Here is an 18,743-nt window from a genome sequence, read left to right on the forward strand (position 1 = left end):
GACCCAAATAGGTAAAATCACGAATGAAGGAGGAGTGAGTGATCACAACCAACACCATAGAAATACAACTAAAAGAGGATACCATGAAAAATTATATGCCAACAAACTGGGCAATCTGGAAGAAGCTGACAAATTCCTAGAAACTCATGCACAACCAAAATTGAAACAGGAAGAAATAGAAAATCTGAACAGACCCAAAACCAGCAAAGAAATTGAATCAGTTATCAAAATCTCCCCAAAAACAAGAGTCCTGGGCCAGAGAGCTTCCCAGGGGAATTCTACCAAACATTTAAGGAAGAGTTAATACTTATTCTTCTCAAACTGTTCCAAAAAATAGAAATGGGAGGAAAGCTTCCAAACTCATTCTATGAAGCCGGCATTACCTTCATTCCAAAACCAAAAACCCCACTAAGGAGGAGAATTACAGGCCAATATCCCTGATGAAGCTGGATACAAAAATTCTCAACAAGATACTAGCAAATTGAATTCACAATATATTAAAATAATTATTCACTATGATCAACTGGGATATATTCCTGGGCTGCAGGGCTGGTTCAATATTTGCAAATCAATCAATGTGATACACCACATCAGTAAAAGGATAAGAACCACATGATCCCCTCAATAGATACAGAAAAAGCATGTGACAAAATGCAGCAACATTTCTTGATAAAAACCCTCAAGAAAGTAGGCATAGAAGGAACACACCTCTGTGGGAAATAAGTTTAAGAATTCTGTATGCTTACACCAATGGGTTAACAAGGCTTAGGGCGGAAAGCTGCCACAGGGTGAAAGCTCTCAAGGCCAGTCATTAAGTAAGACAAAACATAGAGGCGGAAAGCCACCATCAGGTGAAAGCACCCAAGGTTAGTTAGTCACTAAGTAAAACAAGGTTTACGGTGGGAAGATGCCTCCACAGGATGAAAGTGTCCCAGGACAGTTGGAGGTGGAAAGCCACTATGGGGCAAAAGTTCCCAAGGTTAGTTAATGAAAAGTGCCTTGTTAACCTTAAGGCAGCATGCTCCAGCAATCTTAAACTTTGGAGATAACAGCTACTTGGCTGTATCACCCACAGAGAAACACTGTCCTTCCAACATCTGGCTCCAATATATCATTTTTCTTTAATCTCAACTTCTAATGCCACTTGCCCACCAAACCCTTTGCTTCTTACACACACAAATTAATGGTCACTATCTTATTGTTTTCTTCTGCACGTTCACCACATATGTAAAACCTTGAGAGGGGCACCTGGGTGGCTCAGGCAGTTAAGTATCCGACTTCGGTTCAGGTCGTGATCTTGCAGTCCGTGAGTTCGAGCCCCACATCGGGCTCTGTGCTGACAGCTCAGAGCCTGGAACCTGCGTCAGATTCTGTGTCTCTCTCTTTCTCTGCCCCTCCTCTGCTCATTCTCTCTCTCTCTCTCTCTCTTGAAAATAAATAAGCAAAAAAAATTTTTTTTAAACCTTGAGAGCTCAATAAGCTGTTCAGGGGTCTTGTCTCCTCCTGGACATTAGCCTCTCTTGTATTCAATTCCACATCCACTCTCTTGCTGGACAAGAGAGAACTCCAGACTCAAAGTCTGCAACACACCTCAACATCATAAAGGCCATATATGAAAGACCCACAGCTAATATCATCCTCAATAGGGAAAAACTGAGAGCTTTCCCCCTAAGGTCACATATAAAACAGGGATGTCCACTCTTACCATTGCTGTTCAACATAGTACTAGAAGTCCTAGCCTCCACGATCAAACAACAAAGAAATAAAAGACATCCAAATTGGCAAGGAAGAAGTCAAATTTTCACTCTTAACAGACAACATGATGCTCTGCTGGAAAACATGAATGACTCCACCAAAAACTTCTAGAACTGATACATGAATTTAGCAAAGTCAGAGGATATAAAATCAACATCCAGAAATCAGCTGCATTTCTATACACCAATAATAAGCAGCAGAAAGAGAAATCAAGGAATTGATCCCATTTACAATTGCACCAAAAACCATAAGATACCTAGGAATAAACCTAATCAAAGAGGCAAAGGATTGTTTGGTGAAAACTATAGAAAGCTTATGAAAGAAATTAAAGACACAAAGAAATGGAAAAGCACAGATTGGAAGAACAAATATTGTTAAAATGTCTATAATATCCAAAGAAATCTACACATTCAATGCAATCCTATCAAAATAACACCAGCATTCTTTACAGACCTAGAACAAACAATTCTAAAAAATGTATGGAACCACAAAAGACCCCAAATAGCCAAAGTAATGTTGAAAAAGAAAACCAAAGCTGGAGGCATCACAATCCCAGACTTCAAGCTGTAGTACATAGCTGTAATCATCAAGACAATAGGATAATGGCACAAAAACAGACAGACACATAAATTGATGGAACAGAATAGAGAACCCAGAGATGGATGCACAAATGTATGGCCACCTATCTTCGACAAAACAGTAAAGAAGATCCATGGAAAAAAGACCATCACTTCAGCAAATGGTGCTGGGAAAACTGGACAGCGACGTGCAGAAGAATGAAACTGGACCACTTTCTTACACCACACACAAAAGTAAATTCAAAATGGATGAAAGACCTAAATGTGAGGCAGGAAACCATCAAATTCCTAGAGGAGAACACAGGAAGCAACCTCTTTGACCTCAGCTGCAGCAACTTCTTACTAGACATGTTTCTGGAGGCAAGGGAAACAAAAGCAAAAATGAACTGTTGGGACCTCATCAAGATAAAAAAGCTTCTATATAGCAAAAGAAACAATCAACAAAACTAAAAGGCAACCGATGGGATGGCCGAAGATATTTGCAAATGACAGCTGGATAAAGGGTTAGTATTCAAAATCTATAAAGAACTTATCAAACTCAACACCCAAAAAATAATCCAGTGAAGAAATGAGCAGAAAACATGAATAGACACTTTTCCGAAGACATCCAGATGGCTAACAGACATGAAATGATGCACAACATCACTCATCAATCAGAGAAATACAAATAAAAACCACAAGATACCACCTCACACCTGTCAGAATGGCTAAAATGAACAACTCAGGAAACAACAGATGTTGGCAAGGATGCAGAAAAAAGGGAACACTTTCACATTGTCGGTGGGAACGCAAACTGGTACAGCTATTCTGGAAAACAGTATGGAGGTTCCTCAAAAAAGTAAAAATAGAACTACCCTTCAACTCAGCAATTGCACTACTAGGTTTTTATCCAAAGGATACAAAAATGCTGATTCAAAGGGGCACATGCACCCCAATACTTATAGCAGCACTATCAACAATAGCCAAATTATGGAAGGAGCCCAAATGTCCACCAACTGATGAATGGATAAAGATGACGTCGTATGTATACACAATGGAATGAATATTACTCAGTGGTCAAAAAGAATGAAATCTTGCCATGTGCAACAACATGGATGTAACTAGAGTGTATTATGCTGAGCAAAATAAGTGAGCCAGAGAAAGACAAATATCATATGATTTCACTCATATGTGGAATTTAAGAAACAAAACAGATGAACATAGGGTAAGGGAAGGAAAAATAAGACAAAAACAGAAAGAGAGGCAAACCATAAGAGACTCTTAAATACAGAGAACAGACAGAGGGTTGCTGGAGGGGAGGTGGGTGGGAGATGCGCTAATGTGATGGACAATAAGGAAGGTACTTGTTGGGATGAGCACTATGCAATAATGAATCACTGGGTTAACTAACTTGAATTAAAAAAAAAAAAAGATTCTCTCTCTCCCTCTGCCCCCCTCCCCCACAGGCTCACTCTTTAAAAAAAAAAAAAAAAAAAAAAAAAAAAAAAAAAATATATATATATATATATATATATATATATATATATATATAATTATTTGTCTCTTTATCCCATTGGATCTATATTTAGCTAAATGAGTTCATACTGATGTCGGCAATGTTAATCCATCATCACATGGTTTATTATTCTAGCCTCCTCCCTGCACTTTTTCATCTATAAATTTGCACTCCAACAGCAAGTATCACCTATGGACATGACGACTCAGTTGATTACTAATTCAGCAGTCCCTTTTATTTTTTTTTTAAGATTTTATTTTTAAGCAACATGGGGCTTGAACTCACAACCCCAAGATCAAGAGTTGTATGCTCTACCAACTGAGCCAGCCAGGCACTCCTCTTGAGAAGTTTCCAGCAAATAAACTCCTTTATCTTCAAACTACTATGAGTTGTTAGAGTCCTGCTTTGCTGCTATTGTTATCTGCAAAGTAAAATGTCAAGGCTTTCTTTTGGTCAAGCAGCTTCCTTAATGTTAAAATCTGCTATTTTACCTTGTTTGAACATCTTGTGGAAGTACAGGATAAAGCAATTCCAAAGTATCTTGTATATCACATAGTTTACTTTGGTTGGAATATGCAAAAGGTCTACTCTGTTTATTGCCAACAATCCTCGATGCTTTTTTTTTTAATTTTTTCAATATTTATTTTTTCATATTTTAATTGTTTTTAATTATTTTTTAATTTACATTCAAGTTAGTTAGCCTATAGTGCGACAATGATTTCAGGATTAGACTCCTTAATGCCCCTTACCCATTTATAGCCCATCCTCCCCTCCCACAACCCCTCCAGCAACCCTCTGTTCTGTATATGTTTCTTACGTTTTGTCCCCCTCCCTGTTTTTATATTATTTTTGCTTCCCTTTCCTTATATTCATCTGTTTTGTATCTTAAATTCCTCATACGAGTGAAGTCATATGATATTTGTCTTTCTCTAATTTTGCTTAGCATAATACCCTCTAGTTCCATCCACTTAATTGCAAATGGCAAGATTTCATTCTTTTTGATTGTCGAGTAATACTCCATTGTATATATATATACCACATCTTCATCCATTCATCTGTCGATGGACATTTGAGTTCCTTCCATACTTTGACTATTGTCAGTAGTGCTGCTATAAACATTGGGGTGCATGTGTCCCTTTGAAACAGTACACCTGTATCCCTTGGAGAGATACCTAGTAGTGTAGTTGCTGAGTTGAAGGGTAGTTCTATTTTTAATTTTTTGAGGAACCTCTGTACTGCTTTCCAGAGTGGCTGCACCAGTTTGCATTCCCACCAGCAGTGCAAAAGAGATCCTCTCTCTGCATCCTCACCAACATCTGTAGTTGCCCGAGTTGTTAATGTTAGCCATTCTGACAGAGCTGAGGTGGTTGTCTCATCGTGGTTTTGATTTGTATTTCCCTGATGATGAGTGATGTTGAGCATTTTTTCATGTGTCGGTTGGCCATCTGGATGTCTTCTTTGGAGAAGTGTCTATTCATGTATTTTGCCCATGTCTTCACTGGATTATTTGTGTTTTGGGTGTTGAATTTGATAAGTTCTTTATGGGTTTTGGATACTAACCCTTTATCTGATATGTCATTTGCAAATATTTCTCCCATTTCGTCAGTTGCCTTTTAGCTTTGCTGATTGTTTCCTTTGTCATGCAGCTTTTTATTTTGATGAGGTCCCAATAGTTCTTTTTTTTTAATGTTTATTTATTTTTGAGAGAGAGACAGAGTGCAAGCAGGGCAGGGGTAGAGAGAGAAAGGGAGACACAGAATCTGAAGCAGGTTTGAGGCTCTAAGTGTCAGCACAGAGCCCGACATGGGGCTCAAACCCACAAACCGTGAGATCTTGACCTGATCCGAAATCGGACGCTTAACCTACTAAGCCACCCAGGCACCCAATAGTTCATTTTTGCTTTGTTTTCCCTTGCCTCCAGAGACACGTTGAGTAAGAAGTTGCTGTGGCCAAGGTCAAAGAGGTTTCTGCCTGCTTTCTCCTCAAGGATTTTGATGGCATTTACATTTAGGACTTTCATGCATTTTGAGTTTATTTTCGTGTATGGTGTAAGACAGTGGTCCAGGTTCATTTTGCTGCATGTCGCTGTCCAGTTTTCCCAGCACCATTTGCTGAAGAGACTGTCTTTATTCCATTGGATATTCTTTCCTGCTTTGTCAAAGATTAGTTGGCCATACGTTTGTGGGTCCATTTCTGGGTTCTCTATTCTGTTCCATTGATCTGAGTGTCTGTTTTTGTGCCAGTACCATACTGTCTTGATGATTACAGCTTCATAATACTGCTTGAAGTCTGGGATTGTAATGCCTCCAGCTTTGGTTTTCTTTTTCAAGATAGCTTTGGCTATTCAGGGTCTTTTCTGGTTCCATACAAATTTTAGGATTGTTTGTTCTAGCTCTGTGAAGAATGCTTGTGTTATTTTGATAGAGATTGCTTATTTTTTTAATGTTTATTTATTTTTGAGATTGAAAGAGAGAGAGAGAAAGAGAGAGAGAGACAAAGAAAGAGAGAATGAGTGGTGGAGGAGCAGAGAGAGGGAGACACAGAATCTAAAGTAGGCTCCAGCCTCTGAGCTGTTAGCACCGAGCCTGATGCAGGGCTCGAACTCACAGATTGTGAAATGATAATGACCTGAGCCGAAGTCAGACGCTTAATCAATTGAGCCACCCAGGCAACACTCCCCCTTTTTTTAATGTACGATGCTCTTATTTTTAAAAAAAGTATGCTTGCTTGTACATATTCAAGTGTCTGAGGTACAGCATACAGAAGTAGCACATTTAATAATATCATTAACCTTTATATACACAGCAGACTTTAATTATAAAAACTGTTTCTAGTAACATATTTTATAGAAGGAAATTTATATCTTCATCAAATGTCAAAAATCCCTCATCTTCTACCACTAAAAATAGTTGGCAGTCTATAGCAGTAATTTTGTCAAGCTTTCTGTTTAAATCTTTTGTCTCAAAAGTAGAAGGAACTAACTATATTCTTGAAATATTTTTATAAAGACTATTGTTTTGCAATTTGATTAGTAACAACAGAATGAGTTTAGGAGGTCTCATATTTCTCCGAAACTTTCTTGTTTTATTCATAGTCTATACTCTTTGTTACATTTGGGTCAAAGTTGTTTCAGCATGGATGTTCTTTACGTAAGTTTAGAGATTTCCTTTGTGAAATTTTAGGGTGGCGAACTTGATGTTCTCCTTGCATGTCATCCTTGCAAGATGTGAAGAATTCCCAAAGGGGACTTTTTGCTGAAAGACTCAAATCTAAATAAAATTAAATAGCAAAAATTAAATTAAATTTAAATTCTTAAATATTTAATATTTAGGGTTTTTTTCAACGTTTATTTATTTTTGGGACAGAGAGAGACAAAGCATGAACGGGGGAGGGGCAGAGAGAGAGGGAGACACAGAATCGGAAACAGGCTCCAGGCTCTGAGCCATCAGCCCATAGCCTGATGCGGGGCTCGAACCCACAGACCGCGAGATCGTGACCTGGCTGAAGTCAGACGCTTAACCGACTGCGCCACCCAGGCGCCCCAAATTCTTAAATATTTAATATTTAAATTTAAATTCTTAAATATTTAAATTCTTAAATATTAGTTCGTTTAATGTTATGAAGGTTAAAATGCCAAGCAAGTCGACAAAGATTAAAATTCTGATATAATCTTTCTCTATTTGTCCTGGTACATTTACGTATTCCTTTAAGAGCCTATTTTATTTATTTTTGAATAGCCTATTTTATTTATTTATTTTGAATAGTGTACCAAAAGGTACACTATGTGAGATTATCTTCCCCTCACCATCCTCTGTAGTTAACTAGTTTTATAATTAATCAGGGATTACAGTACTTAATATGTACAACCTAAGTACATATATTTTATTCCCCCTTTTTACTGTGAAAAAAGTAACATAGTATATACTCTTTTCCTGTTCTTCACCTTGCCTTTTTCATTCAATTTTTCACATCAGTGTGTACAGAAATTTTCATTCACTTTTATGGCTGCATATTATACATTGATGTAGATGTACCACAGTGTATTTAACCAGGTCCCTCTTTCAAAAGCAAAAACAAACAAACAAACAAACAAACAAACCAGTCCAAGTAGGATTACACCCACAACTATATGGTCAATTAATCTTCGACAAAGCAGGAAAGAATATCCAATGTGAAAAAGACAGTCTCTTCAACAAATGGTGTTAGGAAAACTGGACAGCAATGTGCAAAAGAATAAAAGTGGACCACTTTCTTACACCATACAGAGAAAAAATTCAAAATGGATGAAAGACCTAATATGAGACTTGGAACCATAAAAATCCTAGAAGAGAACACAGGTAGTAACCTCTTTGACAAAGGCCATAGCAACTTTTTTCTAGATGTCTCCTGAGGCAAGGGGAAAACAAAAGCAAAAATAAACTACTAGGATTACATCAAACTAAAAAGCTTCTACACAGCAAAGGAAGCAATCAACAAAACTAAAAGGCAGCCTACAGAATGGGAGAAGATACTTGCAAATGACATATCTGATAAAGAATTAGTGTCAAAACCTACAAAGAACTTCTAAAACTCAACACCCAAAAAACAAATAATCCAATTAAAAACTGGACAGAAGATGTGAACAGACATTTCTCTAAAGAGGACATATAGATGGCCAACAGACACATGAAAAGATGCTCAACATCATTCATCATCAGGGAGATGCAAATCAAAACCACAATGAGCTAGGGGCACCTGGGTGGCTCAGTTGGTTAAGCGTCCGACTTCGGCTCAGGTTGTGATCTCGCGGTCCGTGAATTTGAGCCCCGCGTCGGGCTCTGTGCTGACCACTCAGAGCCTGGAGCCTGTTTCGGATTCGGTGTCTGCCTCTCTCTGACCCTCCCCCGTTCATGCTCTGTCTCTCTCTGTCTCAAAAATAAATAAACGTTAAAAAAAAAAAACAAAAAAACACACAATGAGCTATCAGCTCACACCAATAAGAATGACTAAATTCAACAACACAAGAAACAACAGGTGTTGTTGAGGATGTGAAGAAAAAGGATGTCGTTCACTGTTCATAGGGATGCAAACTCGTGCAGCCACTGTGGAAAATGGCACAGAAGTTCCTCAAAAAGTAAAAAATAGAATTACCCGGTGATCCAGGAATCTCACTACTGGGTATTTACCCAAAGGATACAAAAACACTAATTCAAAGGGATATATGCACCCCTACGTTTATAACAGCATTATCACAATAGCCAACATATGAAAGCAGCCCAAATGTCCATTGATTGATGAATGGATAAAGAAGATGTGGTATATATACACAATGGAATGAATCTTGCCATTTGCAAGAACATGGATGGAGCTAGAGAGTATAATGCTAAGCCAAATAAGTCAGAGAAAGACAAATAACATATGATTTCACTCATGTGTGAAATTTAAGAAACAAAACAAATGAGCAAAGAGAAGAAAAGAGAGAGAGAGAGAGAGAGACAAATCAAGAAACAGACTGTAAATTATAGAAGACAAACTGATGATTACCAGAGAGGAGGGGAGTGGGGGGCTGGCTGAAATAGGTGATGGGGATCATGGAGTGCACTTGTGACGAGCACCTGGTCATGTATGAAAGTGTTGAATCACTATATTGTACACCGAAACTAATATGACACAGTATGTTAACTAACTGGAATTAAAATAAAAACTTTAAAAACCAAATGAAAAACAAAAAATAAAATACATAGGAGTGCATCAAACTGAAAGTTTCTACACAGCAAAGGAAATCATCGACAAAATGAAAACTCAACCTACTGAATGAGAGAAAATAGTTGCAAATCATGTATCTGATAAGGGGTGAATATCCAAAATATCTGAAGCACTCATAACCCAACAGCAAAAACACCCAAAAAACAAAACAACAAAAAAACAATCTGATTAAAAAATGGGCAGGGAATCTGAATAGACATTTTTCTAAAGAAGACATATAGATGGCCAACAGGTACAAGAAAAGATGCTCTGTATCATTAATCATCAGGGAAATGCAAATCAAAACCACAATGAGTTATCATCTCACACCCGTTAGAATTGCTAAACTCAAAAGACAAGAAATAACAAGTGTTAATAAGAAGAGGATGTGGAAAAAAGAAAACCCTGTGCACTGTTAATGGGAATGTAAACTGGTGTAGGCACTATGGAAAACAGTACAGGGGTTCCTAAAAAAATTAAAAATAGAACCACATATGGTCCAACAATTCGACTTCTGGGTATTTATCTAAAGAAAACAAAAACACTAACTTGAAAAGATACATGTACCCCCCTGTTCACTGCAACATTATTTACAATAGCCAAGATATGGTAACAACCTAAACATCCATAGATGAATGAATGGATAAATATTCAACCATTAAAAAAGAATGAAATCTTGCCATGTGAAACAACATTGATGGACCTCAAGGACATTATGCTAAGTGAAATAAGTCAGACAGAAAATAAACACAGTATGATCTCTCTTACATGTGAAATCTAAAAAAACAAAAACAAAAACTAGAAACAAAAACAAACGTGTAGATACAGAGAACAGATGGTGATTATAAGAGATGGAGGGTGGGAGAAATGGGTGAATTGTTTTTTTGTTTTTTTGTTTTTTTTTAGTTTAAGTAAACTGAACAAAAATTTTATTAAAAAATTCCTAAGTCCAGGCCTATGAGACACAGGCATCAGTGTTTTTGTAGTTCCCTGGTGACCAATGTGCAGACAAATTTGGGAACCGTTGCACTATTTAAAAAAAAAAAAAAATTGTTAATGTTTTTATTTTTGAGAGAGAGAGAGACAGAGACAGAGACAGAATACTAGTGCAGGAGGGGTAGAGAGAGAGGGATACACGGATTCTGAAGCAGGTTCCAGGCTCTAAGCGGTCAGCACCGAGCCCATTATGGGGCTTGAACTCACAAACTGTGAGATCACGACCTGAGACGAAGTCAGAGACTTAACTGACTGAGCCACCCAGGACCACTGTGCTATTACTAAGGGAATTCTATGGGTGGTATTGCCCATTTAAATATTATTCACAAACTGCTGAAATATTGCTTGAAATAAGATTGGCGGAGCGGGGGGGGGGGGGGGTGGGGAGTGGGAGGAGGCAGATAATCATCTTCCTCAGAAAAGAATTTTCCAGGCTCTCTCCCAGTCCAGGTAAACCACTCTGTCCCTGTGGACTGTTACCAAACAGGTCCTTCTGGAAGCAGCTAGGTTTAGAAGAGGCTAGGTCTGAAAATATCTGGAAGTCTCAAGGTATTATTACCCGTGGGAGAGTCTGCATTGTGTGAATGGAGGCCTAAATGCTTGTATTCCCCACGAAAGATTTATTTGAGGATCCATACTCAGCGACAGCCTGAAGGAAGGTAGCAAGCACAAAGCAGTTTACTAAGGACAGAACACTGTCAAGAAGGGACAGTGAGCAGACCCAGAGGTAGCAACTGCACCAGGATTAGGGGCGTCTTTTCTTTTTATGTTTGCATAGGTTATGGGTCATAGCTAGGTCAGTCTCTAACTGAGGTCATTTCCAACCATCTAAGGGACTCCTCCTGCCAATTAGGAGGACGAGTTTTGGGCCCTACAAGGTTCTTGCTGGAACTGTCCTGTCCATCTCCTCCCACAGGGGCAGGGTTAAAATCACAATGTAAATACATGACAATGACACTATAGGTTACTCTGGGGCAGAGGCTGAAGAGGAGAGGGCATGTTCTTTCTGCACTTGTGGCTCTTGATCTGTTACTTGGTGTCTTGGTGGCCACAAGGCCAGGATGTTGAAGGGTCTTGGGAGCCACAAAGTCAGGATGTTGTGCCCCCAGGCTCCTAATGTGTACCCTATTTATCACCATCCTTGCCTCCAATACATGTCTAACTAACTGTCTACTCTATCAGTACCATTTAAAACAGGCATCCCAGTTTTGTTTTGTTTTTGTTTTTTTCTATTAAGTACCCATAGCTTTCTAAAACTTTGAGTAAGTTCGGAGAGATCAAAAGTTCCCCATAATGGCCATTGGTGGTGTTTTTTTTTTTTGTTTTGTTTTTTTTTTTCTTTTTTAGTTTATTTATCTTTGAGAGAGAGCAGGGGAGGGGCATAGAGAGAGGGACAGAGAATCCCAAGCAGGCTCAGCGATTAACCGACTGAGCCACCCAGGCACCGGTGCTCTAAATTACTTTTGGTTAAGTCAATCCACTTAGTTTATAAATGTGCATGCAGAAGGACCATAGTTTTTAAACACAAAACCAGTCAGAGTCCCACTAAGGGCAAAGAAGGGAGCAGCACTCTCAGAGCATTTTGATGACTGCAATCCCATTACTAGGTTTTTCTCTGGTGCAAAGGGAAAAACTCCTAAACAGCACAGTTTCATCAGTAGCAGCTTGGTTCCAGAAGGAATCAGAGTAAAGACCGTCACAGTTCCAATAGGAACAATCCAGTCCCCAAAAGAAGTCCGACCAAAGGCCAAAGGAGCACTTTCAAACCAAGTAAGTTAACCTTACAAAACAAAACTGCCAGCTATTTTAACAGCAAAAAAATGGATTTATTGGGGGATAGCAGAGAATCGCAAGCCACAGCACACACTCTCCCAAGAAACTACAGGTAATTCCCTTCAACGAGAGGAATGTTCCTTTATAGAGGAAAGGGGAAGCTCGGCTGTTATAAACAGAAAGTCCATTGGTGAAAACTGGGAGTTCAAAGTATAGTGGCTTTTCATTGGCTGCATTGTTGCAGTCTCTCATTGGCTGGGCTGTTGCCAGGGGAGGAAAAAGGCCTTCCCTCTTGCTGGGATAGGCGTGGCCATGTGCAAGGTCCTCCTCTTCCCCTGGGTCTGTAATTGACAAGTCATAGGGCATGAGAGCTCACCTTGAGGGCTTCCCAACTGCATTCTAAAGGAGATTTCCTTTTATTACTTTTCACAGAGCATACTCTAATCTCTGCCATTATTGCAGGAAGACCTCTTAAAAAGGTTAATCATAGAGGGGCGCCTGGGTGGCTCAGTCGGTTGAGCGTCCGACTTCGGCTCAGGTCACGATCTTGCGGTCCGTGAGTTCGAGCCCTGCGTCGGGCTCTGGGCTGATGGCCCAGAGCCTGGAGCCTGCTTCCGATTCTGTGTCTCCCTCTCTCTCTGCCCCTCCCCCGTTCATGCTCTGTCTTTCTCTGTCTCAAAAATAAATAAATGTTAAAAAAAAAAAAAAAAAAAAAAAGGTTAATCATAGGTACTGGAGAACCAACATACCCAGAAGAGAAAAACATGGTTTTAGTGTTATTGTATAAGAGTAAAAGTAATTGCAATAGATTCTACAATTTTCTGGATTCTAATTCAAATTGAAGTTTACAGATTTTCCCTTAACTTCCTTCAATTTATACCTGGTCTCTTTAACACTGGAAATCTTGGCTCCTAACAACATTAGCATAGTTACTTTTTTTGGTCCTAATTTACATCAGTTTCAAAATAATACTGTGCATTTTAACAAGAAATATACTAAATGATGTTTAAGGTTTCTTTGAAGTTTCATTTGTTGTTAGAGTATGTTCCATAGTGACATACAGTCTGAACTGCACTTTTTTAAATGTTTTATTTATTTTTGAGAGACAGCACGAGTGTGGGGAAGGGCAGAGAGAGAGGGAGACACAGAATCCAAAGCAGGCTCCATGCTCTGAGCTGTCAGCATAGAGCCTGACCTGGAGCTTGAACCCACAAACCATGAGATCATGACTTGAGCTGAAGTCAGACACTCAACCGATTGAGCCATCCAGGAGCCCCTGAACTGCACATTTTAAAAAAAAAATTTTTCAGGTTTATTTACTCATTTTGAGGGAGGGGGTTGGGACAGAGAGTGAGGGAGAGAGAGAGAGAGAATCCCCGAGCTGCCAGCACAGAGCCTAACTAAGGGCTGGATCTCAGGAGCCATGAGATCAGGAGCTGAAATCAAGAGTCAGACACTTAATGGACTGAGTCACCCAGGCGCCCCTGAACTGCATGTTTTACAAAAAGGTTGTAGTAAAGGCACCCATGGTGACCAGTAGAAACCTTCCCCCCAAATTGTTTTAGTGTTGGCATGATATAGCCCACACAACACAAGGAAGCAAAATTTGTTTTTCCACGAGCCTTGCTGTCTATCATCAGAGAGATAACAGCCCTGTGAAGGCTTGGGCTGAATTATCAGAGGTTGCTTACCACTCTTGCCAAACTCTCAAGTCTTGTTAAGGAGATTTGTACCTGTCTCCCAACCTTCTCATCTTCCCTCTCTCCTTGAAAAAAAATCAGAAAGCGGGTATTCTGAAGTATGGGTCTCGAAGTACACATTTAGGTGATTGTGTGAACTTGAAGTGTAGCTGAGGTGCAGGGGTGCAAGACACCTGGCTGCAGGGGTCCCAAACCAGGTTTGGCCATTTGCTGCTGACAAAATCCAAAGGCAGAGAAACGGGTGGTGGTCAAACCAGAAATAAATTTATTTCAGTGAGGCCAACACTTGGGAAGACAGCAGACTAAGCCCTCGAGGACTGTCTCCAAAGTACCAAAAATATTTCAAGACTTATATAAGGAAAACGTGGGACAAAGGTCTGTGGGTGCATGCAGATAGGCTGTGACCTTCAAACCAACCATTGTCTTTGAGGTCAATCACATGGGGTGTGGCTGGCAGCTGGGCAGTCCCTATTGCCTGAGGGGGATAGGTTTTAGGTCTTTTGCCTGAGTTAAAAGATAAGCTAGAAAAAATTTAATCAGTTAGAAAGTTTGAAGTCAAAATGGAGGTAAGTGCTGTCCTCTCTCCGAAGCTGGGAGTAGGTGCAATTGACTATTAGGAAAAGTGTAACGTGAGTGGGTGCAGAAATCGGTGTAACACAGACCTGTAAGACCAGGAGGAGTCAGACATCTCAGAGGACGGGAAACTGGCTGGTGCACAGAGTTGTTGAGTCTAGGAAGGGAGAAGAGGTTTTTACCATACTCCGAGAAGCACTGTGGTGCCCCCAGAGGTAGGTCCCGTTACCCCGAGAGCGGTGAGTTCCCAGAGTCCAAACTGGCATGAGCTTCACTCGGCTTCTGCTGGCCGCTCACAGGGACACCCAGCACAGAGCAGGATGGCCTGGCCTGGAGGAAGTCCCTTGCGCAAAAAGGTGCGATGTGAACTTGGAAGGCGGATGCGTCCCTGAGGGGAAGTGAACGCGAGGCAGCGAGGGGGTGGGAACTAGGTGGTGGTGGGAGAATGATGCCACGCCCAGAACTGGACTAGGATTCCCCGCGGGGGCCGTGCTTCCCGGCCCTTTCGTTTTGACCTCTTCCCACACCCTGGGACCGCGCAGGCGGCCAAGGAAAGTGTTGCCCAGCAATCGCAGCCGAAGCCTTCGATACCCGCCCCTCTGCGGCCGGACCTCCGCCTACTCCTACCGCGGCCGCCCCGCCCCGTCCCGCCCCGCCCCCCGCCAGTCTCGGGTCTGGCGAGAGCTGGCGCAGTTTGGAGGCATGGAGGGGGTCGGAAGCCAGGAGGGCGGCCTGGGACGCGCCGTGTGCGTGGTGACCGGGGCCTCCCGTGGCTTCGGCCGCGCCTTGGCCCCGCTCCTGGCCCGGCTGTTGTCGCCCGGCTCTCTGATGGTCCTGAGCGCCCGCAACGACGAGGCCTTGCGGCAGCTGGAGGCCGAGCTGGCTGCCGAGCGGCCGGGCCTGCGCGTGGTGCGGGTGTCCGCCGACCTGGGCGTCAAAGACAGTTTGCAGCAGCTGCTCGGCGCCGTGCGCGAGCTTCCCAGGCCCGAGGGGTTGCAACGGGTGCTGCTCATCAACAATGCGGGTAAGACGCCCGCCGGCAGGGGCGGACTCCCCAGGGGAGCCCTAGCAATAGTGCTTAATGCCCCTGCCTCTTCTCGCTCCTTCTCACTTTCCCGAACCGCAGGGAACTTTAAAGGTGACTGTTAGGAATCAGATAAGATGTCTAAAAATCCTGGTTGTTTCAGCAAGGTATGGAGGAAGACTCGGTACCATCGGTGCGGTTCAGGCTTACCCTCCCCACCCCTTCCCGTTTCAGGGCAAATTTTCCAAAATGCCTGTAGAACATTCCTGATCTTTTCCTTGTTCCGCGCCCTCTGGCGGAGGCCTGAGTCAGGGCATGAGGTCTTCCAGCAGAAGTAAATTACCAGTTTTTCCAAATGGCCGCCTGAGTTCTACCCCCAGGCCCAGAGCGGGGCATGCACCCTTTCAGTTTCCAGCTTGGGATGAGTGAACAACCCAGGTGTGTCTGCAGAGCCGGAAAGAGGGAGAAGTCTTCAGAAGCACTAGGGAGATTCCTCTAGGTTTGGATGGGAGGGGGGTGTCTGGAGGAACTTGGAGAAGGCTGGGGGAAGAGAAAGACCCATCTGCACAGAGTGATTCCTATGGTCTGGTTTTCAGGCACTCTCGGGGACGTGTCCAAAGGCCTTGTGGACCTGGCTGACCCAGCTGAAGTGAACAACTACTGGGCTCTGAACTTGACCTCCATGCTCTGCCTGACTTCCAGCATCTTGAAGGCCTTTCCAGACAGTCCTGGCCTCATCAGGACTGTGGTTAACATCTCGTCCGTCTGTGCTCTGCAGCCCTTCAAGGGCTGGGGACTATACTGTGCTGGGAAGGCAGCCAGAGACATGATGTTCCGGGTCCTAGCCACAGAGGAGCCTAGTGTGAGGGTGCTGAGCTATGCCCCAGGTAGGTGGGGCATTACCACCATCCCTGTCACCCAGAACTGGCTGGGTGGTTCCCCTCAGGGGTGGGCAAAGGGCCTAGTCCATCCCCTCCAAGAAAGAATCCACAGAGTAATTGTCCCTGAATCATTAACCATCACTCCTTAAGGGAAATACAGACTCCCAGCAAGTGAGAGGTGAGAGCTAGCCAGAACAGGGAGTAGAGTTGGGAGTTGGGAGTTGCCTGGACTGGGCAGTGGGGCGGGGGGCAGGCAGAAAGTCTGAGAGACTAGAGTTTGAGAACAATTAGGGTTTGAATTTCAGGCCTGTACCACATTTCCTTACGTGAAACAGGGAAGATGCTACCTGTCTCACAGGGCATTTAGCAGAGGGCTACAGAGGAGTTGGAACAGGGAGAGAACCAGGGGAGTATAAAGGGCCTGATTATCAGCATATATAGGGGCAGAACGGTCCTGTTTGCTGACTTGTTGGCTGTGGGAACAGAGTGGGGAGGGAGGAGACAGGGATGGAGGTTTTGAGCTTGAGAGAAGAGTACTTCATTAATAGAAATGAAAAAGGCAGGAGGAGGTGCTGGTTGGACAGGAGGTGATAAGCTTGCTGGTAGACATAGTGGTCTGGAGATACCATGTTCGCTGGGCATTGGAATTTGTGAGTCTGGAACTCAATAGTGACAGAATGACCCTGACCTTTTTGGTGACCCCCTTTGGTGACACTAACCACCCTTGTCAGCCAGGATGAGGTATTGCCTGTGGCCAGACCTGACTCCACCACTCTCCATACACAACAGCAGGGGCCCCTGCCTCAGCCATGTCACCTCAGCTCCTGCACTTCATGCCCTAGGTCCGCTGGACACAGACATGCAGCAGTCGGCCCGGGAGACCTCGATGGACCCAGACTTGCGAAAAAGGCTGCAGGAGCTGAAGACAAAAGGGGAGCTTGTGGATTGTACGGTGTCAGCCCAGAAACTGCTAAGCTTGCTGCAAAAGGACACATTCAAGTCTGGAGCCCACATTGACTTCTACGATAAATAAGCCAATGCCCTTGGCTCCCTGGGGCTTTCTTCCCCCTCTTTCAGGCACACCCAGGAGCCCTATGCCTCCCCCACATCCTGCCACAGTGGTACTGCCAATCCTGCCTTACCCAGATAAGCACTCATGTCTACTGTCCTGCCCCCAGAGCCAGCCAGCATGAGGGCCTTCGGTGGCCAGAGTCCTAGTTCTTAGGAGTGTGTTGACTGCCCTGAGTTAGGGGAAGCTTGGGGGAGAGAAGTTAGGGTTACTGGTGTTCTCTCTCCCCAGGAATAGATTTTTAGGGGTGGGAAAAGCAGCACAAGAAGCCGAAGCCTTGAAGAGAAAGAGTTGGGTCTCATGGCCAGTCCATGGCTGAGCTAATGTCAAGTAGGAGGGTCCATGTTAGATTCCCAGCCTGCAGGGGAGGGAGGACAGTGCAAGTTTGACACACAAGGATGCTCTGTGCTCATGGTAGCAGGACCTTGTGTTGAACTTCATGTCTTCATTCTCATGCCTCCTCCCCCCAGAACCTGCCATCTGTCCCCCAGATGGAGGGAAGAGGTTTCTGAGAGTTTATGTACGTGTAAAAGGCAGATACAGATAAAATGTGGATTGTCCTTTATTAATGCCTGCCTTCTCTGACACAGGGCCCATGACTGACTCCTGGTTTGCTGGGCTCAGGGGTGTTCCCTAAAGCAATTAACCCAAACTTGGGGAGTTGCCCTTATATCCAGGGGCATTGTCTTGGGAGTATCTGCCTCTTGTCACTGAGCACTACCCAGTGGCAAGCTCGGTTCAGAGACAGACATGCCCAGATGCCTGTTCCTCTATCATGCTTTTACCTATATCGACCCAGTCTTTACTACCCTTTCCTCATCTTGGACCTATTCAAAGAGTATTTAGGGTTCAGGGCCTGACTCCCAGCTTCCCTGGCCCTCTTGGATTCCCAATTCTACCCTTTGCCTACATGACAGTTTTCTGAATGGATCCCATCTCCTCAGGGTGCTGTCATGGCCCCTCCTGGTAGAGTCCATCTGGCCCATGGTCCCAATCTTCAGTGGGGTGGGCTTGGGACCAACATGCCTTTGGAGGAGGTAGGCAATATTTGAAGAGAGGGAAGCCCTAAGAAATTAGGTGTGTGACCAAACCCATCCTTCTGCCAGTCGGTGGATATAGGATGTGCAGCTGGGAGCTCCACAGTGGTGGCAGTCTACAGCCAGTCAACCAGCCCC

At 43.0% G+C, this 18,743-nt stretch overlaps 1 protein-coding gene and 1 long non-coding RNA gene across 3 annotated transcripts; one reads left to right on the forward strand and one right to left on the reverse strand.

The window, feature by feature from the left end:
- Window positions 1-12,313: 12,313 nt before the first annotated feature.
- On the reverse strand, window positions 12,314-15,146 carry LOC123580953. Of its 2 annotated transcripts, XR_006703547.1 has the most exons (4): window positions 14,824-15,146; window positions 14,684-14,751; window positions 14,013-14,086; window positions 12,314-12,328 (listed from the first exon to the last, which is right to left on the reverse strand). It is a non-coding gene; the product is annotated as an uncharacterized LOC123580953 (long non-coding RNA). The 2 variants fall into 2 exon arrangements; XR_006703546.1 differs by lacking the exons at window positions 12,314-12,328; window positions 14,013-14,086 and having other exon boundaries at window positions 14,264-14,751.
- On the forward strand, window positions 14,898-18,133 carry SPR (sepiapterin reductase). Its single transcript, XM_045446465.1, has 4 exons — window positions 14,898-14,950; window positions 15,137-15,618; window positions 16,215-16,505; window positions 17,342-18,133. Exons 2-4 carry the CDS (start codon window positions 15,297-15,299, stop codon window positions 17,530-17,532), a joined length of 804 nt encoding a protein of 267 aa, XP_045302421.1. The 5' UTR covers window positions 14,898-14,950; window positions 15,137-15,296; the 3' UTR covers window positions 17,533-18,133.
- Window positions 18,134-18,743: the final 610 nt, after the last annotated feature.

The sequence above is a fragment of the Leopardus geoffroyi genome, chromosome A3 (assembly GCF_018350155.1).
Source record: "Leopardus geoffroyi isolate Oge1 chromosome A3, O.geoffroyi_Oge1_pat1.0, whole genome shotgun sequence".
Lineage (NCBI taxonomy): Eukaryota > Metazoa > Chordata > Mammalia > Carnivora > Felidae > Leopardus > Leopardus geoffroyi.